The 17,306-nt window shown below is 46.5% G+C and overlaps 4 protein-coding genes across 13 annotated transcripts; 1 reads left to right on the forward strand and 3 right to left on the reverse strand.

Annotated features, from left to right (window-relative positions):
• Positions 1 to 22: 22 nt before the first annotated feature.
• On the reverse strand, positions 23 to 3,155 carry LOC117903493 (chorion peroxidase). Its single transcript, XM_034815569.1, has 7 exons — positions 2,883 to 3,155; positions 1,925 to 2,703; positions 1,433 to 1,859; positions 1,045 to 1,372; positions 805 to 979; positions 263 to 741; positions 23 to 183 (listed from the first exon to the last, which is right to left on the reverse strand). Exons 1-7 carry the CDS (start codon positions 3,061 to 3,063, stop codon positions 117 to 119), a joined length of 2,436 nt encoding a protein of 811 aa, XP_034671460.1. The 5' UTR covers positions 3,064 to 3,155; the 3' UTR covers positions 23 to 116.
• Positions 3,156 to 3,445: 290 nt separating this feature from the next.
• Positions 3,446 to 12,104, forward strand: LOC117903492 (non-canonical poly(A) RNA polymerase protein Trf4-1). Of its 10 annotated transcripts, none has more exons than XM_034815565.1 (6): positions 3,446 to 3,821; positions 5,957 to 6,127; positions 6,271 to 7,399; positions 7,477 to 8,157; positions 8,232 to 9,085; positions 9,497 to 12,104. In XM_034815565.1, exons 3-6 carry the CDS (start codon positions 6,334 to 6,336, stop codon positions 10,166 to 10,168), a joined length of 3,273 nt encoding a protein of 1,090 aa, XP_034671456.1. In that variant the 5' UTR covers positions 3,446 to 3,821; positions 5,957 to 6,127; positions 6,271 to 6,333; the 3' UTR covers positions 10,169 to 12,104. The 10 variants fall into 10 exon arrangements, with proteins under 10 accessions (XP_034671456.1, XP_034671458.1, XP_034671457.1 ...); XM_034815567.1 differs by having other exon boundaries at positions 3,450 to 3,541; XM_034815566.1 differs by lacking the exon at positions 3,446 to 3,821 and adding an exon at positions 4,704 to 4,856.
• Positions 12,105 to 13,439: 1,335 nt separating this feature from the next.
• On the reverse strand, positions 13,440 to 14,367 carry LOC117903497 (C-type lectin 37Da). The gene is made up of 2 exons (XM_034815577.1): positions 14,189 to 14,367; positions 13,440 to 14,131 (listed from the first exon to the last, which is right to left on the reverse strand). The coding sequence occupies exons 1-2, from the start codon at positions 14,328 to 14,330 to the stop codon at positions 13,677 to 13,679; spliced, it is 597 nt and encodes a 198-aa protein (XP_034671468.1). The 5' UTR covers positions 14,331 to 14,367; the 3' UTR covers positions 13,440 to 13,676.
• A 142-nt stretch (positions 14,368 to 14,509) lies between these two features.
• On the reverse strand, positions 14,510 to 16,453 carry LOC117903496 (serine protease persephone). Its single transcript, XM_034815576.1, has 4 exons — positions 15,955 to 16,453; positions 15,575 to 15,892; positions 15,271 to 15,490; positions 14,510 to 15,214 (listed from the first exon to the last, which is right to left on the reverse strand). The coding sequence occupies exons 1-4, from the start codon at positions 16,010 to 16,012 to the stop codon at positions 14,590 to 14,592; spliced, it is 1,221 nt and encodes a 406-aa protein (XP_034671467.1). The 5' UTR covers positions 16,013 to 16,453; the 3' UTR covers positions 14,510 to 14,589.
• Positions 16,454 to 17,306: the final 853 nt, after the last annotated feature.

The raw sequence follows: 17,306 nt of genomic DNA on the forward strand, positions 1-17,306 counted from the left end.
CCAATAAATTGCTCCAATTCGATTGGGCTTTAATTTCGCTTTAGTGTTACATAATTTGGCCATTTAAAAAAACATTTGATAAAATAAATATGAAAATGAGTAATTAAAAAGAAAACTCAAAGGCGCCAGGCATTCAGGTTGATGTCAGGCAGGTTGGGATCATCGCAGCCAATCATTTGGTTGCTGCAACAAAAAAAAACAAACAAAAAGAAGGGTTCAATTCATTGGCAAGCCTTTGGGAGAGCCTGCGGCATTGGCTTACCCTGGATGATCAGCACGGACAAAGGCTGCCAGGGGCACTGCCTGCAGCGTAAGGCGATCGGCATTGTCGCATATGAGGCGAGCCATCGTTGTCTTTCGTATCTCCTGCAGCTGGTTTGGTGTAAAGGCACCGGGATTGATGGCAGCATCATACTCGTAATAGTAGCGATCGCCGTGCTTGAAGCGCGCAAACTGATCGGCAATGATCTCGGCAAAGGTAACGCCCACAACGCCGCCATCAACGGCCTTCTCCAGTAGGCCGCCAACCCACAAATCAATGTCATCGGGTGTCCTATAAACACGTGCCAGCTTCTGGCCAATCTCGCTGGGAAACTGATCGAAAGTCTTCAGCTTGCGGGCGCCCATTAGCTCCAGATAGTCGTTGTAGGTGCGCAAACCCTGGTCCCGTCCACGCTGTATGTTTATGGCAGCCAGATCCAACCCAAAGGGATTATCACCGCGGAACAGGAAACGACTGAGCTGCTCAAGAGAACCAAAGAACACATTAACGAAGAGTCAAGGATGCGCATGGAGATTTCTTACTCCCTGGGTAATTGAGCTGTCAATCTGCTGCATGGGCTGGCTGTAGAGCGTGCGCAGCATATCGTCATAGAACTGACGCTTGCGCATACGCGACGGATTGAACATCACATCCGGTATGTTGATCACCTCATCGATATGGCCATGCTCCCCCCGTATGCGAAACTTTCCATCGACACTAGAAACGGGGAAAATGAAGTAAAGAATTCTCGTATGCTACACAAAGTAAATGCCGAAACGAACCTAGAATGCCCCATGCGATACGCGGCACCGGAAAATTCATTTGTTATGGCCGGATTTATGTCCGGACTGTAGTCGTGCGCATAGCCCTGATGCTGGGGCACCAATCGGAATCGCTTCATCTGCTGCGGCCCAATAATAATCGGCAGGAACTCGTTGTAGGTGATGTGCTGCACTTCGGCAATGACAATGCGCCGCGCCTCCTGGAAGATTCGCTCATCGCTGGCCGATGGATTGATCTGCGACAGTATGTCGGCCACACGATTGTGCTCGCGAGCGAAGAGTATTTGGAGGGTTATCAGTGATATGATCTGATTGGTGCGTCCATCGCCTGCAGAGCCACATTAGGCATGAGCCACATGAAACACAAGGAACCAGACACTGTATTTACCCGATTTAAAGCAAGACTTGCCGGCCTCCTCACTGGGACAGGACTTCTTGTCGCTCGTCAGCGGCAGCAGGTCCCGTCCGAAATCGTTTAGCATGCGCAAGCGACCGCCTCTGAATGATCTCAGTTCACGGGCGGCCTCCTGGCTGGAGCCGTACACTGGCGAGGCGTCCAGGAAGTGCGTCACCTTGCTCATTTGTTTGCCATAGCCGAGCTGGCAGTCGGGATTGGGAACAAGGGAGAGCCTCACTAAGTTCAGGCAACGCACACCGAAGGCACTGTAAAACTCATCATCCGGATCCACAGAGATCGGCATGCAGGCAAAGTGGCTCTGCTGCGGATTCAATGCCTCTTTGCCGCCAGGGGAACAGCACTGCACCAGATCCCCATCCTCGAGACGCACCGTGGAGGTCTGCGAGACATCGTGCGCCTGCAAAATGGATGTGGAATGAATCATTCCATTCTCTTTGCAGAAGCTTCTCTTGCTATACAAACCAGAACTTGCCCAAACTGCATCACCAGAAGATTGTACTTGGGATGGGGACGATCGATGTCGGCCAGAAGGATGCGTGAGATCTTGCGGGCTCCCAACAGGGGAGTGCCATCAGTCGAGTGGACGCGAGGATTCCAGATGCCATCCTCGTAGGCCGGCGGCAGCATACGCTCCAAGGGCTGGCCAGCAGCGCCCCAATGCGACCGCGCTGGCAATGGATTGTTACATGTGCCGTCGTGGCTGCGATACACGGATCGGATGTTCCGACAGATCACCGGTGCCTGGCAGTGCTGGGCCAGCGGTGTCTTTGTGAACTTGACCGGCACGTTGTTGGTGATGATATCGTCCACGGGCACCTGCTCTTTCTTGCTGAACAGCTGTGTGGTGAAGACCTGCTCGAGAGCGTTGTTGGACAGCGCAAAGTTATGCAAATCTTCCTTGGCCGTGGAGTGGAAGACAATGCCGTGACTGAAGTCGGGCAGACCCCGACGAACGGGTATCTGGGCCACACCATGCATTAGATGCTCGAAGTTGCGCCGCGCCTCGTCCAATACGTCGGGCGACAGAAAGCTGGGAAAATCAGTGCGACGCTCCCTGCTGGCCGAGCGCGGAACGGTGTGGTTCTGTCCTGTCTGGCAGCAATAGCCGAATTTGCCGGCTGGAAGATCGCAAATTTGCGGCTTCTCATGGCTTTCCATGCGAACATGGGCTGGACATTGGATTTGCGGCACGCATTTCACACCGGTACATGGAAGACATTTTTTCAGCAGTCCACTGGTGGCTAGAAAGAGATGCAAGTGCAGATAACCGTAATTATAACTGTGCACAAATGCGCTAGAACGGGATGACACTATTGTCAAAAAATAACGGTTCATCGGCAGCCATTGCGAAAATGTCTCATGAAAAATTGTAAATCGACAAATATCAAGCTCTACAAAAATTGGAGGATTAATCATTTACCTGTACTTGCCGTTGTAGCTTCAGTTGGAGCAGGAGACACCGCTTCAGACGTCTGCTGATCGTCACCTTCGAAATCGTTGTGGTTCTGGCGTGCAGAAAATGCGGCTGCTGCTGAATTCTCAAATTGACTCGCCAATAAAAAATGCCACAGAAGCAAAGAAACACACAATAATCGACACATTTTTCCAATTGATTAACAATTAATTTCTTGACTTCTGAACATTTCTTTCTGATCTCAATAAGCGCGAAGATTAAATGAAGAGCAGTGTAACCGCAGACTTATGGTTACAAAATACCGCTTTTTACTCAGAAGTGTTCCTTTTTTTTTTTCAAAATATACCGTAAATATACTACGGTAAAAACAACATAGCCCTCTATGAAAACCCCGAGTTAACAAACGTAAGAGTCTATTTCCTTGCAGATCCATAATTTCTCTTTATCCACAAAACAAAAATTACCACCATGTGATATTAAATAGAATATCAAAATTGTGGAATATGGTTTTTCTCGGTATGTTAACGAGGAATGCATGGTATATTTTGTCGATAAATCTGCGGTCACACTGCTCCCCTTCGCGTGTTCGCAATTTTGCTGTCGTTTTTTGTTGTAATTCGAAAGGAAAACCCATGGAAAACGCATAAAACACGCATGAAAAACAAGTAAAAACTGTGAAAATTCAACAGTGACGTTGGCAACCGTAACAATCAATAGATTGCAACGAGTTAACGTTTCTCGAAAAAACTCACTGTGCTTGTGAGTGCGTGCGTGCGCTCCTGTGTATGCGTGTGTGTGTTTGTGTGTACCTCGGAGTGCGGTGTGTGCATAAAAAGGCATAGCAACCCACTGCCCCCGGGTCGGGCAAGCGGGGAGGCACACAGTCGTCGTCGTCTTTGGTTCGATTCGATTCGCAGAAGCAACGAAAGTCAAGAACCAGAAATTGTGAGTGCGCTTATAAGGATATATAGCGAAAACTGAACAACTGATTGATAAAAACGCAGCCAGTGACAGATACATAGCCAGGCATTAGAGAAAAGAACAGCAGCAACTGTAATTTTCCATTAATTTTTGGGGCGGATTGCGATTGCCTGCTTAAATGTGGAGAAAAAAAATTGCATTTGAAAACTTCTTTTTTTTTTTTGAACATGTGTATGCATACTTGAGTGCGTATACTTATGTGTTTGTGTGCGTGTGTGTGTGTATGTGCTAAACTTGAAATCCAACGCAATCGAAGCTAAAGAGAGAGGGAGAGAACAGAATAGAACTCGTCAAGGTAAAGCAGAAAAAAATGTGTGTGAAAAATTCCAACGGAATTACGCGAGAGGGAGCGTTAGGCAGCGGTGTTTTCAGCTTATTTTGCGTTTTTTTTGCTTGTACTCTTGAGTGCCTTCCCTGTCTGGGTGTTTAAATGAATTATAAAATCCATTTTAATTGATTTTAATATGAATTGTGTTAAAAATGCAATTGCATAAATTAAATGTTTACATTGGCGGCCGTAGTTGTCAGTGCTGTATAACAAATGTCTGATTTGGTTGCAGCGCCACCTACCGCCTACACTTATCGATAAGAGCGCATGTGGCCGTCCCATTGCACGAGCATTTGGGTGTAATAATTTAAATGTTAAATAATTTGAACTACATTTCGGGGCAGGGAGAATGAATATAAGCCAATGCTGCTGCATACAATTTAAGCCCGCATTTCGCCAAAACGCACAAACATAAATCCAACTGTGCCTAGGTCTGTGCTGCCGCCGCTGCTTCTAGTACGTGTTATCTCGCTTCAACAACTTAGTCAACACTGGATTTGACCAGCAGCAAGAAAGTGTTAATTTGCCAAAATTGTGTGTGTATGTGTGTTGTCCTGAACTGTACGTTTACGGTGCATCCACGGTTTAAAAAATCAAAGTTTTCCCATAAATGAAAATTTGTTTCGCACATGGAGTGACAGTGAAAATTAGTGCAAGACAAGTTTAAAAATGTGTGTGTTTTGATGGTGTGGCATTTGTGTGCGCTGTTCATAGGCTTCAACATAATTAGCGGGGTTTTTTTCCAATTGTATTTTTTGCATAATCGAAGCCGCTTTTCTCTTCATATGTATATGTGTGGTGGCATGCGCTGGCCGCCAACCCCCCACCCCCTCTCTCATGCTAGAACCACCATTTGGCAGTCATACAACGGCCACCTGTACGCCCTTGCACGAGAAAACACCAATACATACATGTATACAGTGGTTGTGCTTTTTGTGTGTGGGGTGTGGGTTGTATGCGCGCGTGTGTGTGTGTGTGTGTGTGTGAACATCCATCGATATAATATTTTTTTTCTTGACGAGAGTCTCGTGAGCAATTGCTCTATGACTGGCATTACCCAAATTGTTATCGCTCTAGCGACTTATTGTATTATTTGAGTGCTGCTGCTGCTATTGATGGCCCAATTTTAAAGTTTTATTTTTTGATCCCATGTGCATGTGAGCAAGTACCGTGTGTGTTGTACATTCAGAGAGGGAGAGAGAGAGAGAAATTAGTTGTGTATGTTTTTCGCTCTGAAAAACAATTTTCGCCTGGCGCCTGGTGATGAACGCTTCAGCTGCATTTTGCTGCAGCAACCAGTGATGACGTCGAATAGATAGGACCGGGGGTGGGTACCGCCGCGCCGTTTTCTATTTGTAGAAAAGAGCGCATCATTCGAATAAATGCCTGGTGGCCATTAGCGCTTTCCATTTGTCTGTCTGGCAGGCAGGCAGGCTGGCGCATGCAATCATTATGGTTATGGAAAAGCAGTTGTCCATTTAGTGCACACACAACAGATTTGCAATAGCAACAAACTAATTATATGTACAACCGTTTTGCGAACTTCCACTTTGGCGGTAGAATTATCAGCAGTTGCTCATCTCTATCAGCTGTCGCAATAACACACACACATACAGACAACCAACGCACATGAACCCAAAGCACAGTTATGCGCATAACAGGTGGCAACGCTCCAATGACTCCCGTCCTGATTTTCTAGAAGGAAAACCAAGAGACGGAATGCATTGCCGAACAAAATCTCATTTACAATTGTTTTCGGTTATCCTTGCAGCTACTTGTCGGAGCGGGAACAGTGATTTCAAGAAGTTTCCAGATGGAAATCTAAAATTCTCGATCCTCAGGAACGAAGGACGGAAGGAAGGAAGCGAGAGAGCAAGAAATTCTCATTTTGCAGAAAATATACACACTATTTAGTTTTTTGTGCATCACAGATATCAGTGCGGTAGGTCCTTCAATAGATAGAGAGAGTGAGAGTGATAACGGGCACTCCCCTCGGCTTACACAAAAAAAAAACGAACAAAAACCCAGCCAACAACAATCGTGTGCATCTGAATTTGAATGGATCCATTTGTTGGCTGGTTTCAGAAGGAACAGGAGGGACCATCGCTGCGCACATGGTTAAAGATTTGGGAGACGAATGCCCAGGAAATGGGCGCATTGCTTGATCAGCAGCTACAGCTAGCGACCAACAACGGAGGAGGAGGCAGCAGCAATCCAGGAGGCACCAAAATCATCAGCAGCAGCACCACCACCCACACCACCACAAGCAGCACCAACACCACAACAATAACCACAACCATAAATAGCAGCAACACCAACGACAGTAACTGCAACAGCAGCAGCAACGGCAACGGCAACGGCAAGGCGTTTTTAGCGCGACCCACCGCCTCCGCCGCCGTCGCTAGCAGCATCACCCAGAGTCGCGTGCTCAACTTTCGTGCGGATTCACTTGAAATCCTGCCTCAAATCAACGGCAACGGCAGCAACAACAGTAGCCCTGCTGCGGGTGAAGACAACAACTCCAATAGCAGCTCCAGTAGCAGCAGCAGCAGCTCAAGCAGCAGTAACTCCAGCAGCCACAGTAGTGCCAGCAACGAGCCAGTTGTAACCTCAACAAACAGCAGTATATCAGGAACAGCAGCAGCAGCTGCAGGTGCAGCAACTGAAGCAACAGTTGCAACCACTAGCAGCAGCAGCACCACAAGCACCACTACCAGTACCTCTACCAGTACTAGCACCAGCACTCCTGCCACAACGTCAAGCGCTCCGACAACAGCAGCCACATCAACTGTAGCAACATCAACTGTATCAACTGTAGTTGGCGGCGTAATGAATGACACGTCAAACCAAAGTAATCGCACAAATATCATTTACTATAATCCGTCACGTAAAAAACGTCCAGAGAACAACAAAGTTGGTGTCACACATTACTATATGAACAATCACATGGCGATGATAGCCAAATATAAGGGCGAACCCTGGCGCAAACCGGACTATCCCTATGGCGACGGTGTCGTTGGTCTGCACGAGGAAATTGAGCATTTCTATCAGTATGTGCTGCCCACGCCCTGTGAGCATGCCATACGCAATGAGGTTGTGAAGCGAATCGAGAACGTTGTCCATACAATATGGCCACAGGCGGTGGTCGAAATTTTTGGCTCATTTCGTACTGGACTCTTTTTGCCCACCTCTGATATTGATCTCGTTGTCTTGGGTGAGTGTCTCTGGGCCATCCCTTGGCTTTTCTCTGATACTGATTCTAATTCTTATTCTGTATTCTTTGGCCTGCAGGTTTGTGGGAGAAATTACCATTGAGAACACTGGAATACGAGCTGGTTAATCGCGGGATTGCTGAAGCGTGCACGGTTCGTGTTTTGGATAAGGCATCGGTGCCGATTATTAAGCTGACGGATCGAGAGACCCAGGTGAAGGTCGACATATCGTTTAATATGCAGTCGGGCGTGCAGTCCGCGGAGCTTATTAAAAAGTTTAAGCGCGATTATCCGGTGCTGGGGAAGCTGGTGCTGGTACTCAAGCAGTTCCTATTGCTGCGTGATCTCAATGAGGTGTTCACAGGAGGCATCTCATCTTATTCGCTGATCCTGATGTGCATCAGCTTCCTGCAGCTGCATCCGCGTGGCATCTATCACGACACCACCAACTTGGGCGTGCTGTTGCTCGAGTTCTTTGAGCTCTATGGCCGTCGCTTCAATTACATGCGCATTGGGATCTCGATCAAGAATGGGGGCCGCTACATGGCCAAGGATGAGCTGCAGCGTGACATGGTTGATGGACATCGACCGTCCCTGCTTTGCATCGAGGATCCCCTGACGCCTGGCAACGATATTGGACGCAGCAGTTATGGAGTCTTTCAAGTCCAGCAGGCCTTCAGGTGCGCCTACCGTGTCCTCGCACTCGCTGTCAGTCCACTCAATCTCCTGGGCATCGATCCGCGTACCGATTCAGTGTTGGGTGAGTCCTCAGCCGTTTGCCGACAGATCTGAGTTCCTAATCTAATTGTTTCCTTTCATTTCTCCTCGCCTAAGGTCGCATTATCCACATTACGGACGATGTTATCGATTATCGTGAATGGATACGCGAGAACTTTGAACATCTGCTGCTGGTGGATCGCATTTCCCCAATGCCGGCCGGCTACACTCCGAATGGAACCAAATATGTGATTATGCCCTCCGGTACAGTGGTCCAACAGATCTATCATCCGGTGCAGGTGCAAGCCCACGGCCATGCGGGGCATGGGCATGCGCATGCCCATCTTGGCCAACCATATACGACGACGACGACGACAGCGGTGGCTGTGGCCGTGGCTGCCACCCAGCAGCAACAGCACCAGCAATCGCAGCCACCAACGCAACAGCAGCTGAAGCACCAGCAGCAACAACAGCAGCAGCAGCAACAGCAGCAGGTGCGGCATCGGCGGGGCAGCACCTCGTCCGGTGATGATTCCGAGGATAGCAAAGACTGTGAAATTGTGGAAGCAACGCCAGCATCGACTGGAAAAGGAACAGCAACAGCATCGAATGCAACAGCAGCAGCAGCTGCCGCTTCTTCCACGGTTGTGCCCATGGAGTTTATCGATATAAGCTCTTCCCCCCCGCCCAATGGCCGTGGTGCCGCCACAGTGGTGCCCATTACTCTGGCCATGCCCATGCCGATGCCAGTGTCCGCCGTTGGTATGACATTGCCAATTGTGGTGGCAACAGGAGCCAGCAGAAGTCACAGCAACACCAGCAGCAGTAGCAGCAGCAATATGAGCTGGAGCGGGAATGGTAATGGAAACGGAAATGGAAATGGAAGTCGCAGCCGAAGCAGCGGGAATGCAAATGGAAATGGAAATGGGAACAACAACAACAACAACAATAGCTCCTCAGCGGGCTCGTCGGTAATGCACACACCCACACGCCTAAATACATGATGAATGGTAGTCGCCGGTCTCCTCATGCAGCAGCCGCCGCAGCAGCAGCAGCAGCCGCAGCAGCAGCAGCAGTTCACTGTCCAATTTAAACAGCAGCAGCCGCCGCAGCAGCAGCAGCCGCAGCATCAGGTTGCCGGCTATGCGAACATGCTGGCCGCAATTGCAGCCGCTGCCGCTGGTGCCGCCCATCCAATCCAACATCAGAATCATTGTTTAATTCAGAATCAAAATCCGAATCAAAATCAAAATCACCTGCGCCAATTGCGTAATGGTGGAGTGGGGATTGGTATTGGTGGTCCAGCGGCAGCAGCAACTGCGGCCAGCATGATCAGCAGCCACCAACATACATGTATAACCTCTTCATCACAACTACAACAGCCATCAGACATCAATGTGTCGTCCAACCACCAGCAGCAGCAGCAGCAGCAGCAGCAGCAACAGCAGCACCAGCACCATCAACAGGAGGAGGAGGATGATCGCCATTCAACGGGAAGCAATGATGCCATAGCTGTAGTTTCCATGTCCACCACACCACCAAACGGAGGAGGAGGAGGAGGCGGCGGCGGGCGGCACTACAACAATCAGCGCAACAGCAATAACAACAGCAACAACAGTTACTATCGCCAGCAGTTTTATGTCCCGCCACCGATGCAGCAGCAGCAGCAGACGACATTGAACAAAAGCACCTATCAACACCACAGCAACAACAATAGCCACCATCAGCAGCAGCAGCAGCAGCAGCATCGGCAGCATCATCATCAGAGCCAGCAGCAACAGCACCAGAACCAGCAACAGCAGCAGCAGCATGTGCAACAGCAGCAGCAGCGTACGCAACATTTGCGACAATCTGGGAATCGCTTTCAAAAGCCCACAGCTGTTGCGGCAGCAGGAAGTAATAATAGCAACAGATTGCCACCGCTGCGTGGCACTTTGGTAAACTCCTCGTCTGCTATATCAATCATTTCTATATCCTCTGAATCATCAGTTGCCAGCAGCAGTTCGTCCTCGTCAAATCGATCCGGAAAGAATCGCAATCAAAAGTCACGATAGGCCGAAATGTAGGGAGACACAACACTCACACACCCACACACAAACACAAACACAAACACATAGACAGCCAGCCCATACGACAGCAGAGACAGGGACAGAGATGGACAGCAGTAGCAGCAGACAAACCGCAAAGCAAATGCACAGCAGAGAGAGAGACAGAGATAGTAATAGTAGGCGTAAGCGTAAGCGTAAGCGTAAGCGTAATAAAAGAAACGGTAGATAGTGTTAGAGAAGGATAGAGAAGAAGAGAGTTAGCGTTAATATATTTATTGAGTGTATTCAATATTCGTCGTATATTCCTCCTTTCTCACGCGTACTCGTACTTCAAATGTTCTGCATTTTTCGAATTAAAAAATAATATATATATATATATATATTACATATATATATACACTCTCGACTAAGGTAAAAGAAAGTCTGTAAACCCTTCTGCCTTCTGCCTTCTGCACTCTCCTAGAAGCGTATATCAACTAACTGCTGTCCCTCCCTCCTGCTCGCTCCTAGAAACTAGACTTAGGAACACAGAACAAAAAGCAAACAACTTTTGCCTACTCATTGCGCTAAGTGTATTTCATTTTGTTTCTAAAATAATATGAAAGCTGAAAGGCAAACAAAAAAACACAAAACAAAACCAATTTACATATAGTCGGAAATATGTGTTAAAAGCGTTGGATCAGGATACAAACCATAGATGTAGGATCCCATGATGAAGAAGTGAAAATGAATTATGAAATTAGCAAGTATATCCATCAATGTGAATATATATATACAACTTGTATCTATATATAGTAATATATCTTATATTTAAAGCAACATTTAGGCCGTTTTCATTAATTAATACGTTTTTTTTTTACATATATAATATATAAATGTATGCGTACATATATTATACACACATATTAATAATCTAGATTATAAATGTCTGAAATTCCCTTCTTTTTCCCCAATCCCCACTCCTACACACACCCCCACATGTATGTATAATCTTTGTAAATGATATACTATATCTTTTGTAAACCTGAGAATGCTCTGCAGCAAAAACAACCTTCCTCCATCCTCCGGCACCAATCAACCAACCAACCAACCTCCTCCTGGATATCAGCGCTCAAGCTATTTATTATTAAGTGCGCAACTGTACAAAAACAAAAAAAAACCCGTCTAAAAACAACCCTAAATCTAAGATCGAAATCCATGCTAAAATCAACACAAAAAATGTGAATTCTTATATCTATATTCTATATCCCCGCTCCGCACACACCTCATAGCTTAAGATGTGTGTGTTTTGGATGATTTTTGATCGAAGGCTTGCTTACACCTATTACTACATACAACACAGAATGTAAATGTTTTTATGATTATTATTACTACTATTATTATGATGATAACGCTGATTGCTAGTTTTTATAATTATTATGCTATGTTCTAAGTCTAGTAAACAATATTGTAGCCTGTATGAACACACATTGCCCCGCCCTCGCCCTAAACCCTAGAAAACAAAAACAAATGCAAGTGTGTTTTAAAACAAAACTAACAACACAAAAAAAAAACAACAAACAAACAAAAAGAAACCCAAAAAAAACAACAAAAAAAAGAAACAAACAAAACCCACAAAAGAAACTAAAAAATGTGTGTACAATTATTTATTAATATTTATTATTGCAAAAGTGCATTACGCATAGAGATTCCTGCCATTTATTATATTTAAATTCAAGTTTTTTTTTCTAATTATACATTTAGTTCTTGCGATCCCCCTACCGCTGCCACCCGATCGTCCCTCTCTATACGCACTGCCATTTTGAGAAAGGTTTTTAAAACTAAAACGAAGAGAAATGAGTGAAGAGATGAACATTTAGAGACTTTGTACATGTATAACATTTTAGGCTGTTCTTCTTTCCATCTATAAGAGAAAACAAACTACCAAAAAAAACAACAAAACTATCTAAAACTGTACCCGATATGTAAAAGAAAGATCTACGAGAAAAGCGCAGAATATCTACGAGATTATGTTACGCGAATAGGAATTGAAATGTTTCTATTCGCGCGCGCGTCAATCGTTCGACTCGATTGTGATAGCTAATCGGTGTCTGGTAATCGATGTTGTGTTGACTGTCGGCAAGTGTTGGCTAAGGTTGCAAATACCCGACGTCGCCTCTCCTCTCCATTTCCGGAACGCTGCTGACGATCATTACAACAACTCTAATAAGCTTGCGCAGCTGACAGACAGAAAGAGGGAGCGAGCGAGCGAGAGAGAGAGAGAGAGATTGAGCTTTGAAGCCCACCTACACATAGACACACGCATACTGCTGCACTCACATACACACACATAGACAGACAGGACAGGCAGACTTAATACGAAGGTGTAACGGTAACAGCAAAGGCCGGAGAGCGAAGAAAGATAGATAATGAGTGAGAGTGAGAGGAAGAGGAAGCTACATAGGTAAATGTTTAAGAATTATTAAATTTATGCACTCGTCTGTTGAATATTTATATGTATGTATGTAGTTACCTACTATTAACTAAATATAAAGATCTACAATTCATGACTTGTGAATTAATACATACTATCTGTATGTATATGTATATGAATGTGTGTGTGTAAAGCAAGTTGGACAAAATGTCTAGAATATATGTAGGCTAATTCTAAGAACTCTCAAACGCATAGCTACTTAGAATATACACCACATAAATGCATACACACACATGTAGAGACCCTACACACACACACACATGCATAACATGCCTAATTGCGCGTCAATATTAATGTTGAGGTTATGTCGTAGATTTTCCAATATCCAAATCGCTGTTTCAACCCTAGCCACGTAAGCACTGTAACTAACCAAAAAACACACACACACACTCAACTCATTTATCTTATTCTCTCAATTGAATTCCATTCAACATAGACTCTGGATTTAACAGTAAGTTCCCCACCCTCTCTCTCCCTCTCTTTTATTCTTTGTACTTCTTTCCATACAAGCATACACACACACACACACACACATGTGCATCGCAAGTAAGTGTATTTGTGTGCCGTTGTTGTTAGAAAACAAACGGAAAACCCCCAAAAAAATGTGAACATTTCTTGGAACAATTTTTTCCTTCGTGGCGATATTAGGAGATACATAATGTACGTACGATTAACTAAAATACAGTGTTAAGAAAATGATTGAAGCAACCTACGTACATAAATATGTATGCGTATGTGGATGCAACATATTCAGTAGAAAATTCAAATAGATCTAAGCCCAAAGAAAAATCGTAAAGAATAATATGCAGTAAAAATTAACTGATTGTATAATTAGCGATACAGAAAGCAACAAAAACACATTAAATGGAAGCGGAACGATCAGAAAAACACAAGGAAAACAAAAATGATAATGAGAGATCGACCATCGATACGATTACGATTACGATAAAAATGATACAAAAAAAAGCGGATAATAAAAATGCCGGCTAAAACTATGCTTTGTGTTGGGTGTCTAGTGTGGTGTGCGGAATGGCATCATTTCTACCATTTGATGTATGTAAATTTAAAGGTTTTCGGCTCTCTGGCTTCGCAGACATACAGCATCTGGATCTTGCAGTTGGCATCGTTGATCATTTCGCGAGTGGCGAACATATGGACACAGTTCTCGTTGCCCCCATAGTTGTCCGGCATTTGTTTGGGCCCATTCCAGGGGGCATAGGTCATGGGTCGGCCATTGGACAGCCAATAGAAGGCACCCTCAGTGCCCAGATCATTGCCCGATATCCAAAAGTAATCGTTGTTCTTAAACCCCTTGGCCTTCATATACTTAATCAGCGCTTCCATTTCCGCCTTGTCCTCAATGGAAGCCAAATGGGCGTTCATCAGGCGACAGGCACCGGCCGCCTGAAACCAATTCACCTTGTTCATCGTCTCGATGTAGTAATAGTTGTCCGCAATTCTCACAAACGGCGTCGTATCAATCTCCGAGGGTATGCCTACAAAAAGGGGATTCGATTGAGTGATCCCTCGGGGCATCCCTCGCATCCGCTTACCATTGTACACCTCGGTGCGGTAGTTGGTGAAGATGTTCACATCGGGCAGATAGGCCCAGGCCAGGCTCCAGCCGCCCGCCAGGAGCAGCAGCAGCAGCACCACCACACCACCACCACAGGGGTTCCATTGAGAGCGACGCATCTTTAGCCTTCCACGTACGGGCCACGAATACTAGCTAATCATCGCTCTACGAGCTTTATAGGGGAGCACCAAGCCAACTGTTTTGGCCAAAAAACAGCTGAAAATACTTCGCGGGAAACAGACCGAACGGAGCGGAAGAGAACAGCAACGATCGATCGATTAGCCATTAGACGGTGCCATTACCATGTAAATATTCAATTTATTTGTGCTTAAATTATGAAATAATAGATAAATAATTGATTGACAGGGTTGGTCGCATTCAGACCGTTCCTCTCAGATCGAATTCGGGCGCAGGCGGCAGTGGTGTCTGCTCCTTGTAGCCACCGGGCCACACAATGCCCTCGATCCAGGACACATAGCTGGAGACACGGGTATACACCGAGGGTGGACCGCTGGCACAGCCCTGGCCCAGCGATGTGATGCCCACCACATAGCCGAAGGGTCCGTTCTGCATGATCAGTGGGCCACCGGAGTCACCCTGGCACGTATCACGCTGGCGAGTGGCATCGCCTGCACACAGCTGCGTGGGCACCACGCCCAGCGAGAGTGTCTCGGCTGGATAGTGGATCTGGCACTGCTCGTTGCGCACATGCTGCAGGGGCGCCTTCAGCAGCTGGGAGGAGGAGAGGCCCGCAAAGCGCGTCTGGCCATAGCCAATGGCCATCAGCTCTGTGTCGGCCAGCTCATGCTGGTCCCACAAGCAAGTGGGACGCAGTGAAGGCGCCTGCAACTGGTCATTCAGCTGCAACTCCAGCAGGGCGATGTCATTGTACGCCGAGCTGGCATCGTACTCCGGATGTATGACAACGCGCTTAATGTTGAAATCCTCGCCCGTGGCCAGCGTGAGATTATCGCCACCCAAACGCACCTGACTGGGCTGAGCGCTGTTTATGGATGGATGAGGATTAGATTTCGTCGTGCATAATAATACCGCTCTTACCCGCCAAAGTCAATGCAATGAGCTGCCGTGAGCACAAATGTGGGTGCGATCAGGGCACCGCCGCAGCGATAGTAGATCCGCTCGTCGAAATTGGACCGCCAGCCAAGGGCCGCCATGAAGGGGTACTCCCGGTAGGCTGTCGGTTTTCCCCCCACCACCGACACCACGAACGTAATGTCGCGTTCGTTGAGCTGCTTCACATCGTTGTAGTCGTAGCACGCTGCCAGGGGGAAATCCAAAACCCAATATCCAAGGTTTAGTCATGATAAACCGCCTTGGAATGGCGATTAATTATCTCACTCACCCAGAACGCTGGGGCGCTTCTTGAATGGCGGCAGAGGGGGCAGTGTGGGTCGCTCAGTTGTTGTTGTTGTGGTTGTGGTGGTGTCGATCAGTGGCTGTTTATCCGGCTCACAGCAAATGTAGTGATCGAATTTAACAAAATAGCAAGTCTTGGGCGATTCTCGCTTGTCCAGCCAACGCTTCAGTGCCGGTGGGCAGTCCTGCATTAGCTTGCAGGTGCCGGCCAGTTGCTTGGCATCGTCCAGGAAGCAGTCGTCAAAGGACTCCTTGGGAAAGATGATGCCACGCTGCGACAGCGGACTGATGGCAGGTGTGGCCCCTACAACGAAAGTACATGGAAAATCCGGCTATCTCCGACAACAAATTTCTTTTCTCTATTACCTGCCGCAAATGGGAGCAGCAGCAGCAGCAGCAACGGCAGCTTTGTGGACTGGTTCATGTTGTGGTGGTGTCTCTACTCCTTTCGTGCTCGCAGCCAAACGCGTACTGCACTTTGGGGATCGGATCGGATCGGTTGGAGCGTCTGGCAGCAGCAGCAGCAGCGGAAGCGAAACCTGCCGGGCAACTTCCTTCACTTACTCTCCAGGCACGCGCGCTCAATTGGCACCAGAAATAATAGCGCGTCTTTAATTGAATTGTTGCTACAATTCCTCCTGTATCTGTGTTATTATCGCCAAATGAGCTTGACTTTGTGACACACCATCTGGGGGTTTCGGTGTGACTTTTGGGCGATAATGAACGGTGGCAAAGCGCTGCGACCGGTTCTCATTGCTGGCGCATTGAACTTCAGACATATTTAAAACGGATTGCTTTGATTTCGGTTCTTATTTTGATCAAAAACCGGCTGCGTAAATCACTCAATGGACCCTGCACACGTCTCCCTTGCCGAGCTTCCCCCTTGCTAACGTTTGCTTTGAAAGGTCACACTAATAAGTGTCCAGTTTAAAAAAAGCGGCCTTTTTCACCATCGCAGTGCTACCTACTGATGGTCACACTTTCAAGCAGGGTCCAGAAAAGTGTTTGTAATCATTTTATTTGTGCGAAAATTTTCTGCAAATACCCAGAAGTAACAGCAGTATCATCTGGTCTATCCACTCCTCTAAATTTCAAATATAAAAATTGAAGAAAATGAATTTACCCGGTATAATTTGAACATAATTTAATAAACAGATGTATTTAGGTATCTTTTTGAGGGTCAGACTGTATATTTTATCGATAAGTCTGCGGTCACACTGCTGGCATCTTTTTGCCACCACTTCCATGATATTTCCCTGCCATCCCCTGACGGGTCACACTAACCTACTATTTTGGCGGCCTTGCCAAAGCTGCGCCGTCTGTTTTGTTTTCAATCGCAACTTTTTCTACGAATCGCACGCACGAGCGCTAGGTACGGGTACCAATTCGTTTCACCCCCCCAAAATTTGTTTGCCGGCAAGTGGCGTAAGTGTACTGTGCACTGAGTACAACTAGAACTCGAATGTTTATTTTTTGTTTTGTGCTGTGTTGTTTTGTGTAAAAGTGTAAGTGACGCGCGCGCATTTTCGGAAACTGTAATTTATTAATATAACGCATGTATACATACAACTCACACACACACACACAACATAGACATTTTACCTGCATAAATATATCTAGACAATGTTATCTTTTAGTTTGTTGGTATTCGTTGTTGTTTTGTTGTTGTTGCTCTATTCAATAGAGTCTATTGCAAGTGAACGGTCCCAGCAGCAGCA

The sequence above is a fragment of the Drosophila subobscura genome, chromosome A, assembly GCF_008121235.1.
Source record: "Drosophila subobscura isolate 14011-0131.10 chromosome A, UCBerk_Dsub_1.0, whole genome shotgun sequence".
NCBI classification, from domain to species: Eukaryota; Metazoa; Arthropoda; class Insecta; order Diptera; family Drosophilidae; genus Drosophila; species Drosophila subobscura.